The 20378-nt window shown below is 41.6% G+C and overlaps 1 protein-coding gene across 2 annotated transcripts in view; it reads right to left on the reverse strand.

The window, feature by feature from the left end:
* The window catches only part of SLC25A36 (solute carrier family 25 member 36), a 50410-nt gene extending 32895 nt beyond the window's left edge, over positions 1–17515 (reverse strand). The window contains exon 1 of one of the 2 annotated variants that reach the window (XM_042457817.1): positions 17384–17515. In XM_042457817.1, the coding sequence (XP_042313751.1) occupies positions 17384–17424 (41 nt within the window). In that variant the 5' untranslated portion in view covers positions 17425–17515. Of the gene's footprint in view, positions 1–11340; positions 11617–17383 lie in introns of those variants that run through there. The other variant, XM_042457816.1, reaches the window with a different exon arrangement.
* Between the last annotated feature and the right edge of the window lie 2863 nt (positions 17516–20378).

The raw sequence follows: 20378 nt of genomic DNA on the forward strand, positions 1-20378 counted from the left end.
ATAAATCAATGAGATCATACTGTACTAGCTGAACAATGATAATACCTGAGTATCACCAAATGAAAAAAATAATAAATTAGAGAATTTACCTTTTTCAAACCTTTGTGACTATGACTACAGATAGAATGAAATTGAGAGAAACTTTGAGACATGTAATGGAACTCACTGTAAGTGAAAGGGCACAAGAAAAGATATAACAGAGAGAGTGGTCTGAGCATTTGAATATGCTCTGGAGACCAGGGTTCAAGTCCCCATTCAACCATGGAAATGCACTACAAGTGACCTTGCATAAGTCTCACTCTCTCTGCCTAAGAAGGAAGGCAGAGACACATACCTTATGAACAAATCCTGGCAAAAAAATCATGCGATAGGCCCACCTTTGGGTCACCGTAAGTTGGAAATAATAAATAAATAATAATAAATTTTATTTGTATACCGCTTTTCCATAGATCAAAGCGGAAATGATTTGAAGGCACATGACAAAACAAGAAAAGAAGTTTAACTTTCAAATTCCGTGTTCACTTTCTGAAGTTTGCAATTATATGAAGTTGTATAAAGATGAATAACTTTAAAAACTATCTGGGTTCAATATTTAAAGGCTGCTATTCAAATTCTGCATAGTAGGGCTTTCTCAACTGTGCAATGAAGGAACTCCAGCTGATCTCATCCTTGCTCAATTTTCTTTAGGCAGTCAAAACTGTACTACTCCAATATACTTCCATTCAGCTTTGAATTTAAAGTGATTAATAGACACTGCAAATAAGCAAATAACTTGAGTCACAGTGGCTATACTACTTATTTCCGTTTCTACATGACACTTTCAGCAGACTGCTTTATAGCTTTGTTTTGGTTTTGGGTTTTTTGTTTGTTTGTTTGGTCCCTTATAGTTCATCCCTCAATATATCATACAGGTTCTGCATCAAAGTAATGTAATTAATACCAATACCTTATGAAAACTGAACATACAAAAAAGGGAAATGGTGTTATACACAGAAATGAATCGCAACCTCGGCTTCCATTGGCTCAAGAAACAATCCCCCAACCTGCTGCCCTCAAGAAGTTTGAGAAGAAAACTCCCACTTTCTTAACCATTCATCATGTTGGCTGGGTCTGATAGGAACTGACACTCAAAAACATGTGGAAGCAACAAGATGTCCTAAAGAGATAAACATGAAATATTCTACTTTCCCCTTCCCAAATTCTGTGTAATTTCTGAACTGTGGGAGTCTTACTTAAGGTCAAATGCCTATAAATTAGACAAGATTATAAAGACTTTCAGGCTTATTTCATAAAATTTCTGTGTGAAACACAGGAATTTCAGATATCGTATGACTAAAGCCACCCAAGCTTTTCACTTCCACAATTATGTAAAAAAACAAACAAACAAACAAAAAAAACCAACTCTTCTCATATCTGTTTCGTTATTCAATAGACGTATGCTTAAGTGTGTGTTGTGTAACCCAGTTCCAACATGCAGTGCAGAAATAATGAAGTTTGACACTGCCTTAACTGCCATGGCTCAATTATATGGAATCCTGGGATGTGTAGTTTGTTGTGGCACCAGAGCTCAAATATCTTACAAAACCACAAATTCTTGACTTCTATGGCACTGAGCCATGGCAGTTACAGCAGTGTCAAACTCCACTATTTCTTGTTAGACTTCAGTGGGACTTGTTTCTTGTGTGCCTTGACTCAAAAATACCTACTCTAATTCACTAAGAACTGTATACAACCTCAAATACATATGTATCTGTTAACATTAGCTTGCTATAAATAAAACTCCTACTGAAGAACTATCAAGGCAATGAAGGAAGTACCGGTTATACCACAATTAATGAAGAGGATGCCTTCCTGGACGTTCTTTCTTTAAGAGAAAATTTGATACGAGAGGAAGAAATGACACAGAAAAAATAGGGACAGGTTCCTGCACCATAAAAAAGAAGAGTAATTCAATATGTTTCACCAAACTTTTCAGTCATTTATTACACATGTGAAATAAAACATCCAAGTCAGGGAAGCACTGCATAAGTAAATGAACACTTTGAACCATCTGGATACCTCTTGAAAGCTTCTTTAAAAATGCACCCAGGTTTTGTTTTTGTTTTTTAAAAAAATCAAATTCTAGATATATCCTTAACATGCTGGGGGTAACTGAAGGGGCAGGCTTATTTTCAATCCCCTTTTCTATATGTTCCAGCATTCATACATGCTCAAAAAGGATTTTGGGGATATCCCCTGTTTACTTTACCTGTTGTGGGCAGGGATCAACTGCCGTTAGATAAATTACACTCTCAGCTCAAGCTTTTATTGTACTGTTTATGGCAGATATACTGCTACAACATGATACTGAAAGTCTGTGTTTCTCTATGTCTCTTTCACCATCCTCTTAATGCTGGTGATGCTAAAAAACTTCATTACACAGAGGATGATGAGGAAAGGGGGGTTGAGAGGTATAAATAGGCTTTGTTAAAAACAACTTCTTTGTTAGAGGTAAAGTCGAAGGCTTTCATGGCTGGCATCCATAGTTTTTTGTGGGTTTTTCAGGCTATGTGGCCATGTTAGAGGCTTTAACTGAAGTACGCTAATATTCATCCGTTGGTTACATATAATCATATGTAAGACACTTAGGCCAGAATTCTGTTCATTTTTAATGTATGTAGTATAAATATAAACCAGTGAGGTGTAGTGGTTTGAGACTTCGACTATGACTCAGGAGTTCAAATCCTGCTTGGCCATGGAAAACCACTGGTTGACCTTGGGCAAATCATACTCTCTCGGCCTTAGAGGATGGCAATGGCAAATGCCCTATGAAGAAACTTGCCAAGAAAAACCCTGTGATAGATTCACCTCAGGGTCGCTATACATCGGAAAAGATTTGAAGGCACACAACAACAAGTAGTTATACTGGATCCCATAACTGCCCAATGTGCACCACAGCCTATAGCTGTCCCCTTACAGAATGGTTGCCACATACACAATGCTATCTGCATCAACTGTCATAACAGTACCTATGTCAGCAGGTCTTGTTAACATGTGGCCCAAGGATCCCTAAGAAGTCCATAGATTGGTTTCAAAAGGTCCATATACACTTGGTGCAAACATTATATTCCTCCCTCTTCAGTTTCTTTCCTTTAATCTGAAATGTTTTAAGATAAATTTTCTGGGGAGGGAGGCAGATTCTCAAAGTAGTCCATGACCTCAAAAAAGGCTAAAATCCACTGGCATTTGGATGGCTAGGAGACAGAGGAATAATTGTACTAGAACCACCAAAAAGTTCAGTACTAAAGTATCTGTTGGTTATTTGGCCAGGAGAGGTGAGATCAGAAATGCATTAATAAACAAGAAGCACTCAAGCTTTTAGATATTATTTGTTTTCAAATAAACTCTGCTTTTCTGAGAAGTTAGGAGTGGTGACCCTTAAAATAATTTGAATCAACTCTAACAGTAACAAACACTAGCTTTGAGACTCCTTTAGGTGTTCATCAACTTCAAATGCACTTTCTGGGACACTGTGATTTCGTCAAGCTATAGCCTAACAAGAGGCACACTGTCCCCATTAAAGTCAAAGCAGTATGTACTATGATGTTAACAGACAGGCCTGATGTATGGCTGCAACATTTAACCAATTAATCTGTTGGAATAATTGATTAAAATGTAAGTGAGAAAAAGATATCTCTAGTCAGACAGCAACATGATACATTATTTTTAACAATACTGTATTAGAAAGCACCAAATAGCAAATACTGCCTTAAAAGACATTCCTGATTTACCCCCTTTTTCTCTCATAAATTATAGAGGTGTTGGTTTCTATGACAGATGTAACACACATGCAAATTATATAGACATTTAACCAATTCATCATTAGTGTTTGTTTAACCAGGTAAGTTTTCTAAATGAAGCTTAATGTGTTTAAACTGGCCAATAGAATAATCATAAGTTTCTGAAACCCAAAACCTCACAATTTGGTGCTTAGATTGCTGAATCAGTAATCATAATTTGCAGTTGCAGGCCAGCAGGGATGTAAAAGGGTAGATAGACCCTCTTAACTTCCATGTAGGATTTTAATTTGCAAAGCACATTAAAAAACTTATTCTCACCAGGTTTTCCTCTGTGTGAACCCATGACTTCTTCTTCTTCTTCTTCTTCTTCTTCTTATTATTATTATTGTTAACCTTTATTTATAAAGCGCTGTACATTGACATAGTGCTGTACATACAATCTTTTTAATTGGACAGTTCCCTGCCCTCAGGCTTACAATCTAAAAAGACACGACATAAAAGGAGAAGGGGCATTAACAATGTGGGGTACAGTGGTTAAGCATCTTGTTTATAACACTGTTTCGATGGTAAATTCTTACAACTGGTCCTATTTATTCTGGCATTGGGCAGCAGACCACAGGAGTGGGCTATACAATGCAGCTATAAATTACCAGATGATTCTCAAACTTTAGAAGCTATAGAAACACAGAAGGCTATTGAAGTCTACAAGTAAATGATTAGCTATACAGTGGTACCTCGGGATACGAAATACCCAGGTTACGAATTTTTCGGGATACGAAAAAATCCCATAGGGATTTATTGTTTCGGGTTACGAAAGTTTTTTCGGGTTATGAAAAAACTCCGGCGCTGTTTTAAATGGAGCCGCGGCAGAGCCGCGGCTTTTTTCCCCATTAGCGCCTATGGCAATTCGGGTTACGAAGGTTTTTCGGGTTACGAAATTAGCCGCGGAACGAATTAATTTCGTAATACAGGAGCACATGGCCTTTACAATCAGTGACTCAGGAGAAAGGTTATAATGTTGTCACATTTTACAACATAGTTGTATCAATTACTGTACAAAAATAATTTCCCTAGCCGTTAACTATCTATTCATAATTAGGCTCCTACTGACCTACCAGAAACAAAGTCTGAAGTTATTTCCACAGAGGCTGCCTTAATCTATACTAATCTATATTCCAGACGTCCGTTCCAGAAAAGTGATTTGGACTGGTAACCTAAAGTGTGGCTTCATAATAATATCCAATACACCTGTAGAAAAGGAATGATATTTAAGAGATTTTCCTGTAGGAAAAAAGAATGCTACATAAATGGGACAGAGAAACATAAGGACACTAGGATGAGAAAGATCCAGGTTCAAATTCTCCACTCAGCTAATCATGATTTTTGTGTGGATAAAATGTGGATGGGGAGAGGTATGTCGTCCAGAGCTCCTTGGGAGAAATCTGGTTCATAATGAAACAGTAGACATCGGCAAGCTAAAGTATCTAGTGCTTGTTAAAGAATTAAAACTCCAAAGATCTAACGGAAGACAAAGAAGAAGCCCTTCCTTTCCACACATTCCTTCCAGTATCTTTACCAGGTGTGTAACAACCTTTTTGAGGTGTTGTGACCATTAGACCAGCATACAGTAATCCAACTGTAGCTATACCAGAGATTTGTATAAAGGCATGATGATATGGATAGTTTCAATTTTATTTATTTTTTTATCTGCTAATCTTTGACATAGAATTTGCCTTTTTTTAGAGGAGCTGCACACTACACTACTTTCATCAAGCTCCCCAAGATCTCATTTTAAATGACTGCTGATTCTATATTTATCAATATATATGTAAAGTAAGAGGGTTTGGGCCCATATATATCACTCTACACTTATTCAGACTGAGAACCAGCATGGTATAGTGGTTTGAATGTTTGACTATGGCTCTGGAGATCAGGGTTCGATTTCCCCCTTGAGCATTAAAATCCACTGGATGACCTTGGGCAAGTCACACTCTCTTGGCCTCAAAGGATGGCAATAGCAACTCCTCTCTGATGAAACCTGAAAAGAAAACCCTATGATAGGTTCTCCCTAGAGTCACCATAACTCAAAAATGATTTAGAGGCACACAACAACAACCAACTTGCTTACACTGGACCATACTTGCCATTATACTTCCCATTCCCACAATTTGAAAAGATCCCTTGAAGAAGTCAAAAGCCACAGGAAAAAGACAATTATTTTATTACCTCATTTCAAAGATGGAAAATGCTGCTACAATGCTAACTCCCAAGTATTTTGAAAGAAGGTGAAAGAAAGTGGCCAATACAAGCAAAATACTGCTTTTTCTATTCCGCAGGCAAAACTGAAAAGGCAGGAATACAGGGAACAAGAAAGGCTTGCTGTTAAGAGGAAAGAAGCCAAACAGCATTCCCCAGCGATAAGTAACAAAAATAGTTGGGATTGATGACCCCAAGCTACTTTCACTCTGCTATGCATGTGACTACATACATATTTTCCAGCTTTGCAGATTGAGGAATTAGGGACAAGCTTTCAGTTATTATTCTAAGGACAAGCTACTTCAAGTATCTTCTGGACAACACGAACTTTGACCATTTTCAAGGGACCTTGAAGCTGACAGCAAAGATTCCAGCCTAGAGCACTTCCACAAGAGAGACAGAGGAAAATTACTAGCTCTGAGTCATCACATGCTATTGATGGGAGACCCCTTCCCATTAACTCTAAGCACAAAACTCTGGGCTTCATGTACAAGCAAAACTCTACCAAAGTAAGAGATACAGGGAAGCTAAACAAATTTAGTGTTTGCAGAGAGGAATGGGAATAAATGGTTGCTGCTTGGCTGCCTAAGAAGAACAAAAAACAAAACAAAAACAGGAATAGTAAAGTAACCTCTTCAAATGAACAAAGGTGTCAATAATTTAAAAGTAGGTATTTATCTGTTAAGGGAAAAGAAACTGTAACATACAATAAAACTTGATGAGAAGAATAGAGTCTCAGAGTGTATTAAAAAGGGGTTCGTTCCAAGAAAAACCCAAATGCATTTCATCAGGAAATATTTGGACCTTCTCTTTCAGGGGAAGACAATTTGAAAATCAACCTGCAGACATTTCAGAAAGGTGTGCCTCCAAACACATTACCATAAGCTTTGGAGTCACCCTTTCCTTAAAACCCCAGCAAGCTGATTTTCAAATTACTTTCCCCTGAGCAAGGACATACTAATATATCCTGACTGAAATCTGTTGAGCTATTCTTGGAATGAAACTGTTTTGTACACATTTTATGACTACATCTCTCCTTATTGTCATGAAAGGGGCTTTTATTTTTATTTTCAATTTGGAAGGAACCAAAAATTTCCAATGACCAATGTTGCTTTGAACATACATCATTCTGATTATGGTACAACAGAAAATTGATCTTTAAAAACCCTTTAGGGCCCTGCAGCATCTTCTCTTAATCAGAAAACAGGTCTTGATTTGTTGCTCAAGAAAGAAACTTAGGTGAGAGGATTCTCCTGCCACCAATAGGTGTCTCAAAAAATTCCTTCCATATGTAGGTAAAGCACTTATTACATTTATATTTTCTCTCAGATGCAGACACAATATCTCTATGTTTTATCTCGAACAGTTTTCTCTGGCACTGACTTCACTTAATTCAACAACTACCTTCTAAAATTGATGTTTCCCCCCAGGAAGTCTCCATGCCAGTGAAGTGAAGTATATATCTCTCATATCTCCCAAACTGGGAAATCCCCCAAGCTAGAAATGTACACCACCCTTTAAAAGTTATTTAGGCTGCAAATCTATACTCGCTCATCAAGGACTACACTCCACTGAACTGAATAGTACAGGATTGTACTGTTAAGCTGCTCCTTGTTAGCGTTGAATACTGCACAATAATACAATACTGCTATCTGACAATTAAAGTTATATCAAGTACATTTGCTGAATATTTAAAACAAACCCTTCATTCAGTGGAGCTCATTCCTACACATACTTGCTCATGACTTCCAACAGTGCAGATCCACACATACCTACTCAATGAAAAATACCAAGAGAGTTAAATGGGGAATACTATACTGTAGTGAGAACTAAGTAGCATAGTGGTTTTAATGTTGAGACTCTGGAGCCCAGGGTTTGATTGCTGCCCAGCCATGAAACCCACTATGTTACCTTGGGAAAATCAAGTTCTCTCAGCCTCTGGGGGAAGGCAATGGCAAACATCCTGTGAACAAATCTTGCCAAGAAAATCCCATGATACGGCCTGAGGGTTGCCATAAGTTGGAAATCACTTGAAGGCACACATCAACACACATACTGTATAGTGTTGCAGTACCAAGCTCTCCAGGATATGGTCCATTTAAGCAAGTACTTATATTATTTATACTGGACATACAATTTCTGTTCCATCTGACTGTGGCTCTGAGTGATTATAAATATCAATCTGAAAATAAAACAGGACCATCCCCACATAAAGAAGGTCTACATACTTGGGGGATGCCCTGGATACAAAGCTATATACATTTGTTAAGTTGAAAGGAGAAAAAAAATCAAAGGAATCTGATCTGACAACTACAGTCCAAAACACACTGCAGAAATAATCCAGTCTGAGACTGTTTTAACTGCCCTGGCTCAATGCTAGGGAATTCTGGGAACTGTAGTTTTGTGAAATATTTAGCTTGGTCAGAGAACTCTGGTGCCACAATGAACTACAATTCCCTAGCACTGAGGTAGGAGTGGTAACGTGGACTCAAACTGTATTATTTCTGCAGTGTGTTTTGGGTCAACCTCTGAGCTTGTAGCCCTCACAGAATGCTGAGGAGAAAAAACAAAACAAACATGAATTAAAATAGTCATAAAGTGGAAATAAATTAGGATCAAAAACTTCCCTAACAGCCCCATAAAGAAATATATTCTGGCGATACAGTGCAATGTTTTATCATAGGTCTACCTTTGCAAGTATCTATTAGAACTGATACTCAACAGGCATAAATGCATAAAGATTAATAAAAAAAGGTTTGAAGTCAAACTGAACAAGCTGCAGAATAAGTTTTCCCTTTTAATGGTTAACATTCACAACAATGTAGTCCCCCCCTCCTCTTCTAAATTCCTGTATTTACAAAACTTGCTTGCCTTACATCTATCACAAACACAGAGCCCACCAACAAAACAAACCCTACAAGTATCTAATTCTCACAGAGTTCACAGGGTTTTTCATACCAGAAACACACAACACACACATTATCCTTATTTCATAAATAATTAGTGTAGCTCTGATACAGAGGCAAAATAACTGATTGTCCCCAAATAAGAATTCTGTCCTCCAATGAAATTTTCCTTCAGTCCCCAAACTTCTAACATTTCAGACAGTTAGACATTTACAATCTTGACATGTTATCCTTATATTTTATCTACTGGCATCCTCCTTTTCTTTGGATGACTAAACCGTATTTCTAAATGATAAACTGATGTTTTAAGTGGCTGAAATATGAGGAATTTGAGGAATGAAAGAAAATTTCACAAGTGAGGGAGAAAATTCTCATCAGGGTAACATCTTCAGGACTTCATTCCCCGTACTTACAACCTGCATATAATGCCAAATCAATTACATGCAGCTGGATCTTTAAACACCTCCACTGACTAGAAAGACATACAGTATGTCTATACAGGTTGTACAGACCAGTTTTTGTTGTGTGCCTTCAAATCTTTTGAACTTATAGTGATCCTAAAAACCATGGGGAAAACCATGGGGTTTTCTTGGCAGGATTTGTTCAGAGGGGGTTTGCTCTTAGCACTCTTACACACACACACAAACATGCAGGAGTACTTGTGTTGGCCATTTAGTTCACTTAAACAAAAATCCATGAAACAGTGATACCTTTATTGGCCAACCGAAACACACAATATACTTGTTGCAAGCTTTTGAAGCTCCACTGGCTCCACATTCAGAAATAACAAAATGCAGGCATCTTACTAACATCTCTAATTTTTCTCCTGTTTGGTTTGTAACATCTTGCCTGATAAAGAAGCCAGTGGAGCTTTGAAAGCTTGCAACAAGTATATTGTGCATTTCGGTTGGCCAATAAAGGTATCACTGTTTCATGGATTTTTGTTTGAATACACAAATATACGCACGCACACACATAGATATACTGTGTGTGTGTAAATCACTTGCTGCCGCTCACTCCTGGAACCTCCATGTCCCATGAACACTTGTCATCACTTCTTTAACTAGTTTCAAAATTGAGTTGAGGACCATCCTGTTCAGAGAAGCGTTCCCAGGCATTGCATGACTATCATTTGCTATTTGACGTTTTTAATTTGTTGCCTGTTTTATTGAACCCGTTCCTGTATTGTTATGCATCATTTATATGTATTATACTATTATTTCTTAGACTGTAGGCCATGGGCACGTTTACTCTTACCTATTTTATTGTTTCTATGTACAGTGCTGTGCAAATCTACAGTGCTATATAAATAAAGCATGATAACAATATTGATAATAATAAGTGTGTGTGTGTGTGTGTGTGTGTGTGTGTGTATATATATATATATATATATATATATATATATATGGACACATGCACATATACAGATACATACATACACAGAAAGAGAGAAGGTAATAACTTGTTAAGAGGGAAGGGAGAATTTAAAGAGGAAGGAGGAAGACCAAAGTACGCAAAGGAATCTTGCAGCACTTTTGAGACCAACTGAAACAAAGAGGTTAGTAGCATGAGCTTTCATAGACTTTGAGCCCACTGCCTCAAATGCATCAGTGCGCAAAGCGATCTTGCGACGCCTTTGAGACTAAAGGTGCGTCTACACTCTAGAAACAGAAGTCACTGCTGCCTTTTATTTCCCTACACAATATGCAATAGCGTGACCCCAAGGCATACTCTGAAGCCAAAACGAAAGGGCTCCATCCTCCAGTATCCTGGGATCTGTAGTTTTTGATGGGGAAGGCTAAAGACTTGTTGATGTTGTTGTCGTTGTGTGCCTCAGAGTCATTTCTTACTTACCAGTTGAAGCCATCACAGGGGTTTCTTGGCAAGTTCCTTCAAGAGAGCGGGGTTTGCTGCCGCCATCCTCTGAGAGGCTGAGAGAGTGTGACTTTTGCCCACGGTGGGTTTTATGCTCGAGCCGGGAATCGAACCCAAGCCATACCTCACAAAGCCACAAATCCCAGGATGGAGCTGTAGGGCTTTAAAAAAGCGGTGCCAAACCACATTATGAATGCACCCTTTGGTCCAAAACACACTGCGGAAATAATCCGGTTTGAGACCGCTTTTAAGTGCCCTGGCTCAGTGCTACAGGGAATCCTGGGAATTGTAGTTCATTGTGGCACCAGAGCTCTCTCTGACAGAGAAGGCTCAATGTCTCACAAAGACTACAGTTCCCAGAATTCCCTATAGCATTGAGCCAGGGCAACTAAAGCGGTCTCAAACTGGATTATTTCTGCAGTGTGTTTTGGACCTCAGTGCTACGAAATCCTTTTTGCATAACGTTTTTTCCCTCCAGAAACCAGGAGCAAAGGGAGGGGAACCAGGGCTGACTTCCACCTTACCCTCCAGCCAAGAGGTGCACGCAGGTGTCCTGTCGGTTCATCCTCTCTCATCCTCGGCTGAGAGCCACGGAGGAGCCAGGGCCAGAGGACAGGAGCTTCTCCTGCCTCTCTCTCCCAACGAAGGCCAGAAAGAGAATGGCTCGTATTGCTATTCCTCTCTCAGAGACATCATAAACGCGCCCGCCCGCCTCCTCTCTGAAGTGGAACTAAGGCAGCGGCCAAAAAAACCACACACGCACAAAAGCGGGGCGGGCAGGCCCTTGACTTTTCTGAATACGAAACGAGGGCCCAAGATAAACAGAAGCCGCTATTGGCTGGAGAGGGGCCGTGACGTCACCGGCGCGAGACTTCTATCAGGCTCCGAGCACGTGACCCGAGGCGACGTAGGGAAAGGGCTTCAATGGAGTTTGAGCGGAAGCGAAGAAAGGGGGCGGGGCTAAGAGAGAGAGAGAGAGAAAGCAGAGCTGACAGCTGAGGCGAATAGATGAGGAAAAGAGGTCTGAGGGAAACGTCTCTCTCTCGCTCTCTCTTTCTCTCAGACCTCACGCTGTTTTTTTCCTATGTTTCCAAAACACACACACACACACACACACACACACTGCGTTAATAATCCAGTTTGAGGCCGCTTTAACTGCCCTGGCTCAATGCTAGGGGATCCTGGGAACTGTAGTTTTGTCAGATAATTTAGCCTTCTCTGTCCTGAGGAGAGCTCTGGTGCTACAATACACTACAATTCCCAGCATTCCCTAGCCCTGAGCCTCAGGGCAATTAAAGCAGTCTCAAACTGGATTATTCCTGGACCCGTGGGGTGTTTTTGTGTGCCTTTCCAGTCAAGAAATAAAAAAGACAGTTTGACATTCACACTGCAGAAATAAACTAGTTTGAGACTGCGTTTAACTGCCCTGGATCCAAGCTGTGGAATTCTGGGATTTGTAGTTTTGTGAGATATTTAACCATGGCTCTGGCTGCATCCACACTGGAGAAATAAGCCACCTTGACACTACTTTTAACTGCCATTTATATGAGTGTTTTTAGACCAAGGTAACCAAAGGTCCTCCTTTTCTAGGACTTTTCCTCCATTTCAACCTACTCTGCAGGAGGAATGTCAAAATGTCCTCCATGTTGAGCAAGGGTAAGAAGCATGGACTTACATTTATAGGAGTGCTTTTAGTTTTGTATTGTCCTACATTTTGTGGTGCCTACATCTGGTCGCCCTGGCTAAATACTGTATCTCACAAAACGTTAATTCCCAGAATTCCAAAGCACTGAGCCCTGGCAGTTAAAGGGGTGTCAAACTGGATTATTTGTGTGGATACAGCCAGTTGTGACTTAAGCAAGGCCGAGTGGAGATTTGAACCCTTGTCTTCAGAGTCCTAGTCCAGTGCTCAAACCACTACATCACACTACCTCTACCTACCCCACATTATTATTGTTGCTGTTGTTGTTGTGTGCCTTTAAGTCATTTCTGAGTTATGGTGACCCTGAGGCAAACCTATCACAGGGTTTTCTTGGCAAGATTTGTTCAGAGGAGGTTTGTCATTGCCTTCCCCTGAGGCTGAGAGAGTGTGATTTCTCTAAGGTCACCGGTGGGTTTCATGGCTCAGTGGGGATTCGAACCCTGGTCTCCAGAGTCAAAGCCCAACACTCAAACCACTCCACCACACTGGTTCTTTCAGGGATAACGTCCCACTGAACTAGGAAAGGCGTTTTTCCAAGCTAAACTGGCCCAGAGGAGACTGAAGATGCGTGACCAATACATTTACAGAGGTTTGGGTCTTCTCAAAGGAAACCACTTTATCTGAGCAATTAGAGTTTTTATCTCTCCACCACTTTTGCCTCTAGAGAGTAGAAATGCATTGTATATTTTACTTTATTTTGCAACTCTGCTACAGTACCTTTCCCAACCTTCTCCTATGAGCCTCGAAAAGGGAAAGCGAGTTAAAAGGTTGAGTGTGTCGCAGAGGTTTGACTAGGACTCTGGAGACCAGGGTTCAATTCCCAACTCAGTCATAGAAACTGACTGGGTGATCTTGGGCTAGTCACATACTCTCAGCCCCAGAAAACCCTGTGGACAGGGTTGCTGTAAGTCAGAAATGACTTCAATGCACACAACAACAAAAAAATGACACTAGTAAGTCAGCTCATAAGTACAGAATTAGGGGGGAAAGCAGAACAAACACATTGCTAGATGTGTTATTGCAGTAGAGCCAGCATGATGTAGTAGTTTGAGTGTTGGACTACGACTCTGGAGACCAGGGCTGGACACCTGGCTCAGCCATTAAACCCACTGGGTGACCTTAGGCAAGTCGCATGCTCTCAGCCTCGAGGAAGGCAATGGCAAATCTACTCTGAACAATTCTTGTGATATGGTTGCCTTAGGGTTGCCTAAATCGAAAACAAAGGCACAGAACAATAACAACAACCATCATCTCTCTCCCCAACATGCTCTCTTCTCTCAACCCATGAGAAAGGGGGCTAGTTTGGTGCAGGAAGCCTTTGAGGAGTTTGAAATTTCAAGCTGGGAAAGAGTTGGAGCTCGAAAAGAGCTGCCAAATTCCAGCTTGGTCTGTTCCAGTTGCTCCTAATTGACAGGAGCTGATAAAAGTATTCTGCATAAGATCAAAGGCGTGCTTTGAAGGGTGCATCTACACTGTAGAAATAATGCAGCCTGACATCTCTGCAAGTGCTGAAGCACCATCCTAAGATATCGTGACACTTGTAGTTTTACAAGCCATCTCTGCCAAAGGGTTCTTCTGCTCCACAAAACTACAAATTCATGATTCTGTAGGATGGAGAGATTGCAGTTAAAGTGGTGTCAAACTGCATTATTTCTACAGTGCAGATGCACCTAAGGAGCCCTTTGATTTGGGCTTCAAATTATGCCTTGGATTCCCGATACTCCATATTATTGGGAAACAAAAGGAGATGGTGACTTCTAATTAATGTTTGATTAATGTCTGCATTGTGGTGCTGTCTTCTAACTTCTGCAAAGATAAGAACTTCAGTGAGAACTGAGATTTCAAGAACTTTGGAGAAAAGCAGTGCCCAAAAGGAATGCTGTTAAAGCAATCTCTCCCTAAAGTCACAAAACAGTGCCACTCTATACATTTGTTGTTCAAAAGTAAGTGCCAATGACAACAGACAACAGCTACCAGTCAGAAATGATAAAACTATGGTAGATGGACTTCTGATCTGTCTCAGTGTAACACATCCGTTCCTATGTTAGGTGGTCCAAATCTAGATGAAATGAGTAGATTTAGGTGTTGCTAAAATACAACGGCCAATACAACAGCGAACACTAAAAAAGCAGCATGTATTCTGTTTTGTGCAGCAATGAACCTTCATTTTGTGACCCCTGCTTCAATTACAGTCAGCCCTCTATATCCATGGATATACAGTCGTCCCTCCATATTTGCGGCTTTGGTATTTGCGGCTTTGATTATTCACGGATTTGATTAATATGTTCTCTCTAGGACTGTCTAGGTCCTCCAGTGCAACTCTGTGGTCAACTTTAACTAAAAGTTGCACTGAAAGACCATTTGTAGCTACTCCAGTGCCATTCTATGGTCAGTGTCTGTTGGACATTGACCACAGAGTTGCACTGGAGGACCTAGAGATTCCTAGAGAGGTGTCCTCTCAGGTAAAAACAGTGTTTTTGTTATTTGTGTTTTTTCCATATTCACGGGGGTCTTGTTCCCCTAACCCTAGCGAATATGAACATTTGAAAATGTTTTTAAAACAGACAAAATTCCAAAAAGCAAACCTTGATTTTGCCATTTTATACAAGAGACACTATCTTAATGTGTCATTGTATTTAATGGCTCTTGAGTATCCATGGATTTTGGTATCCATAGGGAGTCCTGGAACCAAATCCCAGCAGATACCAAGGGCGCACTGTATATCTCCCTGCTTTAGTAGTGTCCCAACTTCATTTTTAAGCAACAAATATACCTTCAGTTATTTCTGTAAGAGCAAGACTTACTGGCTCCCTCCCACTTCACTGGTTTGTGCCTGTTTGTATTCTTAGCAGAAAAGTTTAGAATTCTTCTAATCTGGAAATGCCCTTAGAAAATCTTAGATTGCACAGCTAAATATTTATATAGATACGTATCATCCTTTGATTCTCTACTTACTAAAGAGTTAGGGCCAATTTATAAAGCACATTAGATAATGGGTTGAGCTTGCCAATTGGACTTTATGTGCAAGAGGTTATAAAATGCATTAATGACATGTGTGTCGTGTCTTTAGATTGTAAGCCTAAGGGCAGGGAACTGTCTAATTACCAATTTGTAAGCCTCTCTGACAGCCTTTCTAAAGAGCGGGGTATAAAAACAATAAATAAATAAGAGAAAAATAAATAAATAAATGATTTTTCTGCTAGAGGCAGTTCAGCATAGTGGTTTGAGCATCAGACTAGGATTCTGGGAGACCAGGGTTCAAATCCCCATTCAGCCATGGAAATGCACTGTGTGTCCTTGGGCAAATCACACTCTCTCGGCCTAAAAGGAAGGCAATGGCAAGCTCCCACTGAACAAATCTTCCAAAAAACTTTCTGATAGGCTCACCTTAGAGTCACCATAAGTCAGAAAATGACTTGAAGGCACACAACAACAAACCATGACAAACTGTGTAGATCTCACCTTCCAGTATTTAAATTCGCTGCTCATTCAGCATCAGCTCCATTTACTTATGCAACACATACCTTGGTTCCTTCATCCTAGCCGCTGATTAACTAAGCTCAAATGAATTCAGTTATAAAATGGAAGTTATATATCACTAAATATGTGGGCCAGTGTGGTGTAGTGGTTTGAGTGCTGGATTCAGACACTGGGAGACCAGGGTTCGAATCCTAGCTCAGTCATGGAAATCCACTGGGTGACTTTGAGCATGTCACACTCTCAGCCTCAGGGGATGGCAATGGCAAACCTCCTCTGAAGAAACTTGCCAAGAAAAACCTGTGATACATTTGCCTTTGGGTCGCCATTAGTTGGAAACAACTTGAAGGTCCACAACAACAACACAGAACACTAAAACCCATAACAAACTACTTTTCAAGGTGTGTGTGTGCAAGATCAGTTTGGAGGATGTTTCTAAATAAAAACAATGCTTCTATAATCCTGCAAATCCCATATGCTCTACCCAGTGATGAGACTCACTGACTGCCCCACTAGGATTGTGGTACAGAAATGGAAGAAAAATGTTGTGCTACACAAATATACTCCAGGACAGACAACAGGAGCAAGAGGTAATTCTCTTGTGAAACCCTGTAAGCCTCCAATCCTGCTCCCTTGCCACCTACCACCACCACCACCTCTTTACGACTCAATCTTAAACATGTTAACTCAGGGTACATCCGCACTGCAGAAATAATCCAATTTGACAGCACTTTATCTGCCATGGCTCCATGCTAGGGAATTCTGGAAATGGTAGTTTGTTGTGGCACCAGGGCAGAGCCACAACACAATCCCCTAGCAAGAAGCCATGGCACTTGAAGTGGTGTCAAACCAGATTACTCTGCTGTCACAACAAACTATCATTCTCAGAATCCCCTAGCATGAAACCGAAAGCCATGCTTCTGGGAGTTGCTAGGGGATTCTGGGAATTCTGTAGCTTGTTGTGGCACCAGAATAATCTGGTTTGACACTGCTTGGACTTCAGTGTCTCCCTGCTAGGGGATTCTGGGGGTGATAGTTTGTTGTAGCACCAGAGTAATCCGGTTTGACGCCACTTTAAGTGTCATGGCTCCCTGCTAGGGGATTCTGGGGATGATAGTTTATTGCGGCACCAGGTTAATATGGTTCGACACCACTTGAACTGCCCTGGTTCTATGCTGGGGGATTCTGGGGCTGGTGGCCTGCTGTGGCTCCAGATTCCCAGGCAAGCTCCCACCAAGAAGGAAGGGAAGGCAGAGGCTGCCCAGGAGGACAGGAGAGCCAGGCCCACCTCCTTTCCTCCCTGGGAGGCCTGCTCTGGAGCGGGCTGCCCCTCTCCCCTGCTGCCCCCAAAGGCCGGAGGGACCCCCTTGCAGCCCAAAGGCACCTACCCTCCGGCAAACAGATGCACCAAGGTGTCTCTCTGGCTCATTCTCTCTCATTCTCGTCCCAGCGAAAGCGAGCAGAAGGCGCTTCCTGGCTCGCCTTTGTATTAATGGCGCAGCGGCGGCGCAGCAGCAGGGAAGGGTCCCCCGCGCGCCCCCTAGTGGCCCTGCTGCAGCCCTACAGCAGCCCCCTCCACTCCAGAGCAAGGGCTTTTCTTGCAGGGCTGCTGCTGCTGAGAAGCATGGCTTTGCATTGCTATGTTCAGAGCTCAGGGTGACCAGGTGTCCTCCTTTTCCCAGGACACGTCCTCCATTTCAGCCTTCCCTCCAGGAGGTACTCCCAAATGTCCTCCATTTTCATCGTGGATTTACATTTATATGAGTGGTTTCAGCTCAGAGTGAACAGATGTCCTCCTTTTTACAGGGCATGTCCTCCATTTCAGCCTTCTGTCCAGGGGGAATTCCAAAATGGCCTCCATTTTCATCATGGATTTACATTTATATGAGTGTTTTTAGCTCAGGGTGACCAGAGGTCCTCCTTTTTCCAGGACATGTTTTACATTCAACCTTCAGTCCAGTAGGAGGAATTTCAAAATGTCCTCCATTTGGAGCACGGCTAAGAAGCACAGATTTACGTCTACATGAGTGTTTTTAGCTTTTATTTTGTCATGTCCTACATTTTCTTGAATGACCGACATTCTTCAGTGCCTTATCCTCCTTTGCAGTTAGGGCATCTGCTCACCCTGTTGGCAAAGGGATCGTGCAACACCTTTGAGACAGATTTGAGAAGTTGTTAGCATGAGCTTTCTACATTCCCAACATGAGGCAAGCGAAAGCTGAACCTATCAGGGGTTTTCTTGACAAGTTTCTGCAGAAGAGGTTTGCCATAGCCTTCCTCTGAGAGTGAGAGCATATGACTTCCCAAAAGTCACCTAGGGGTTTCCATGGATGAGCAGGGGTTCAAATGCTTGTCTCCCAGAATCCTAGGGGTCATTCACACTCACTTTTTTTGTACCGAGGAGATGCAGATCTGTGCAGTAATGTGATACCAAATTGACATTCACACTATGTTTAGCGGTGCGATCAAATCTCCCCAACCTAGTCCAGCATTCACACTGGCGCCACTTTTGGATAAACATGGCAGCGCCTCATGGCCGGAAATGGATCTCAACGAACCAGATCAATTTGATACTGCGTTCGCACTACCGGAGATGCTAATCGCTCTGGCCCCCCAAGAAATAATAATAATAATAATAATAATAATAAAACTTTATTTATATACTGCTTTTCCAACAAGATCAAAGTGGTTTACAGGTACAGTTGATTTATATGTATCATATTACCACACAGTGTAAGTATAATTACAGATACTATTCAATAATTCCAATAAAAATATTAAAAACATGGTATAAAACAGTCATCTGAATAACATACAATCTATCAGTCATAATTAAACATCTTGAGGTAGACTTGGGGAATAGTTTTCTTTATAAAGAGTCAGGAGGGTATGCTAGCCGGAAGAAGTGGGTTTTCAACGCCTTCTTAAAGGCATCCAAGGTAGGACTGAGTCAAATCTCTTCTGGGAGATTATTCCAATAGGTAGGAGCTGTCGCTGAAAATGCTCTTTGGTGAGTTGTTGTTAATCTCACCTTGGGGTACTTGAGTAAGTACTTCCCTGTTGTTCTGAGGTAAAGTTGCCATTAGTTACTCAGTGCCAAATGAAATGGGTAAAGTCACTTTTTCACTGCCCACTGGGTGCATTCAAGCACAGTGTGAACAACCCTGAAATAACCTGGTTTCAACACCAGTTTATCTCATAATGTGAATAACCCCCTAGGCTGCATCCATTACTCTAGAAATAATCCAGTTTGACACTACTTTTATTGCCTTGGCTCAGTGCTATGGAATCCCCAGAATTGGCAGTTGAAGTGTTGCCAGACTGGATTATTTCTGCAGTGCAATTGCAGCCCTACTTTGACTTTCAAACCACTACACTATGCTGGCTCCCCACTAAATATCCCACATTCTCCAATGGCTGATCCATGTCTGCACACTTTCTCTGGTGTCCTGTTTTGCAAATGTGTTGTCAATAATACTTTTCTTTATGTGGGTTCTTGAGTGGTTCAGTTCCTTTCCCTGGTGTTCCTTCTTCAGGGTTTGTTTGGTTTTGGAGCTGAGAGATAGCTGACCTCAGCTTCCAGCTCAGAGTTTTGCAGCTGCTGCTCCTCTTCCTCTTCCTCCCTGGTTGCTCCCTCCCATTTAAGCCTTAAGCAAACTCAGATGTTTGTTACATTACAACGGCCACAGAGAAAGCAGCCACCTCCGGAGGCCTTCAGCTGTAGAATTTAAGAAATGTCATCTGGCATTGTTATGCCACAACACCTCTCAGTCTGCTCTTGCCCTAAAGGAAATTATGATCTCACTAACAGCCCATGCCTGATCAGGCCTTTTTCACATGGACTGAGGTCGAGGAGCACAGCCAGGAAGGGAATTAAATCTTCAAAGAGTGTGGTGTGCAGTGTCCAAGGGACACAGGAGATCAGAGACTAGGCTTGCCATATCCCGCCTGGGGGCGGGACTTTCCCGGTTTGGGGCGGGGCCGCACGGTCACGGCCCGGTTTGGCCCCGTCCCCGGGATTGCCCCTGCTCCCTGGCGACATATAGCAAGCTGAGGGAGGCTTTCCCTTGCCGCTTGGGCCCAGGCCTGCAGGGAAAGCCTCCCTGAAGGGGAGGAGTCCCTCTCCGCCTGGGCTCCGCCCCTGCCAAGGGCGGGGCCCAGGCCCACAGGGAAAGCCTCGGAGGCTCCTATTCAAATGTAGGACACAAAAAAGTGTCCTACATTTGAACATTTTGTCCTACATTTGTCCCAGTTTGGAGGTCCTGATGAATGGCAACCCTATCAGAGACTGATTTGTGATTGTTAACTTCTCTCCAGTTGACCTCAACTCATGGTGACGCTGTGGATGAGACATTTCCAAGACCCCCTATTTTCAACCTCTCT

The sequence above is a fragment of the Sceloporus undulatus genome, chromosome 3 (genome assembly GCF_019175285.1).
Source record: "Sceloporus undulatus isolate JIND9_A2432 ecotype Alabama chromosome 3, SceUnd_v1.1, whole genome shotgun sequence".
Classification (NCBI taxonomy): Eukaryota; Metazoa; Chordata; class Lepidosauria; order Squamata; family Phrynosomatidae; genus Sceloporus; species Sceloporus undulatus.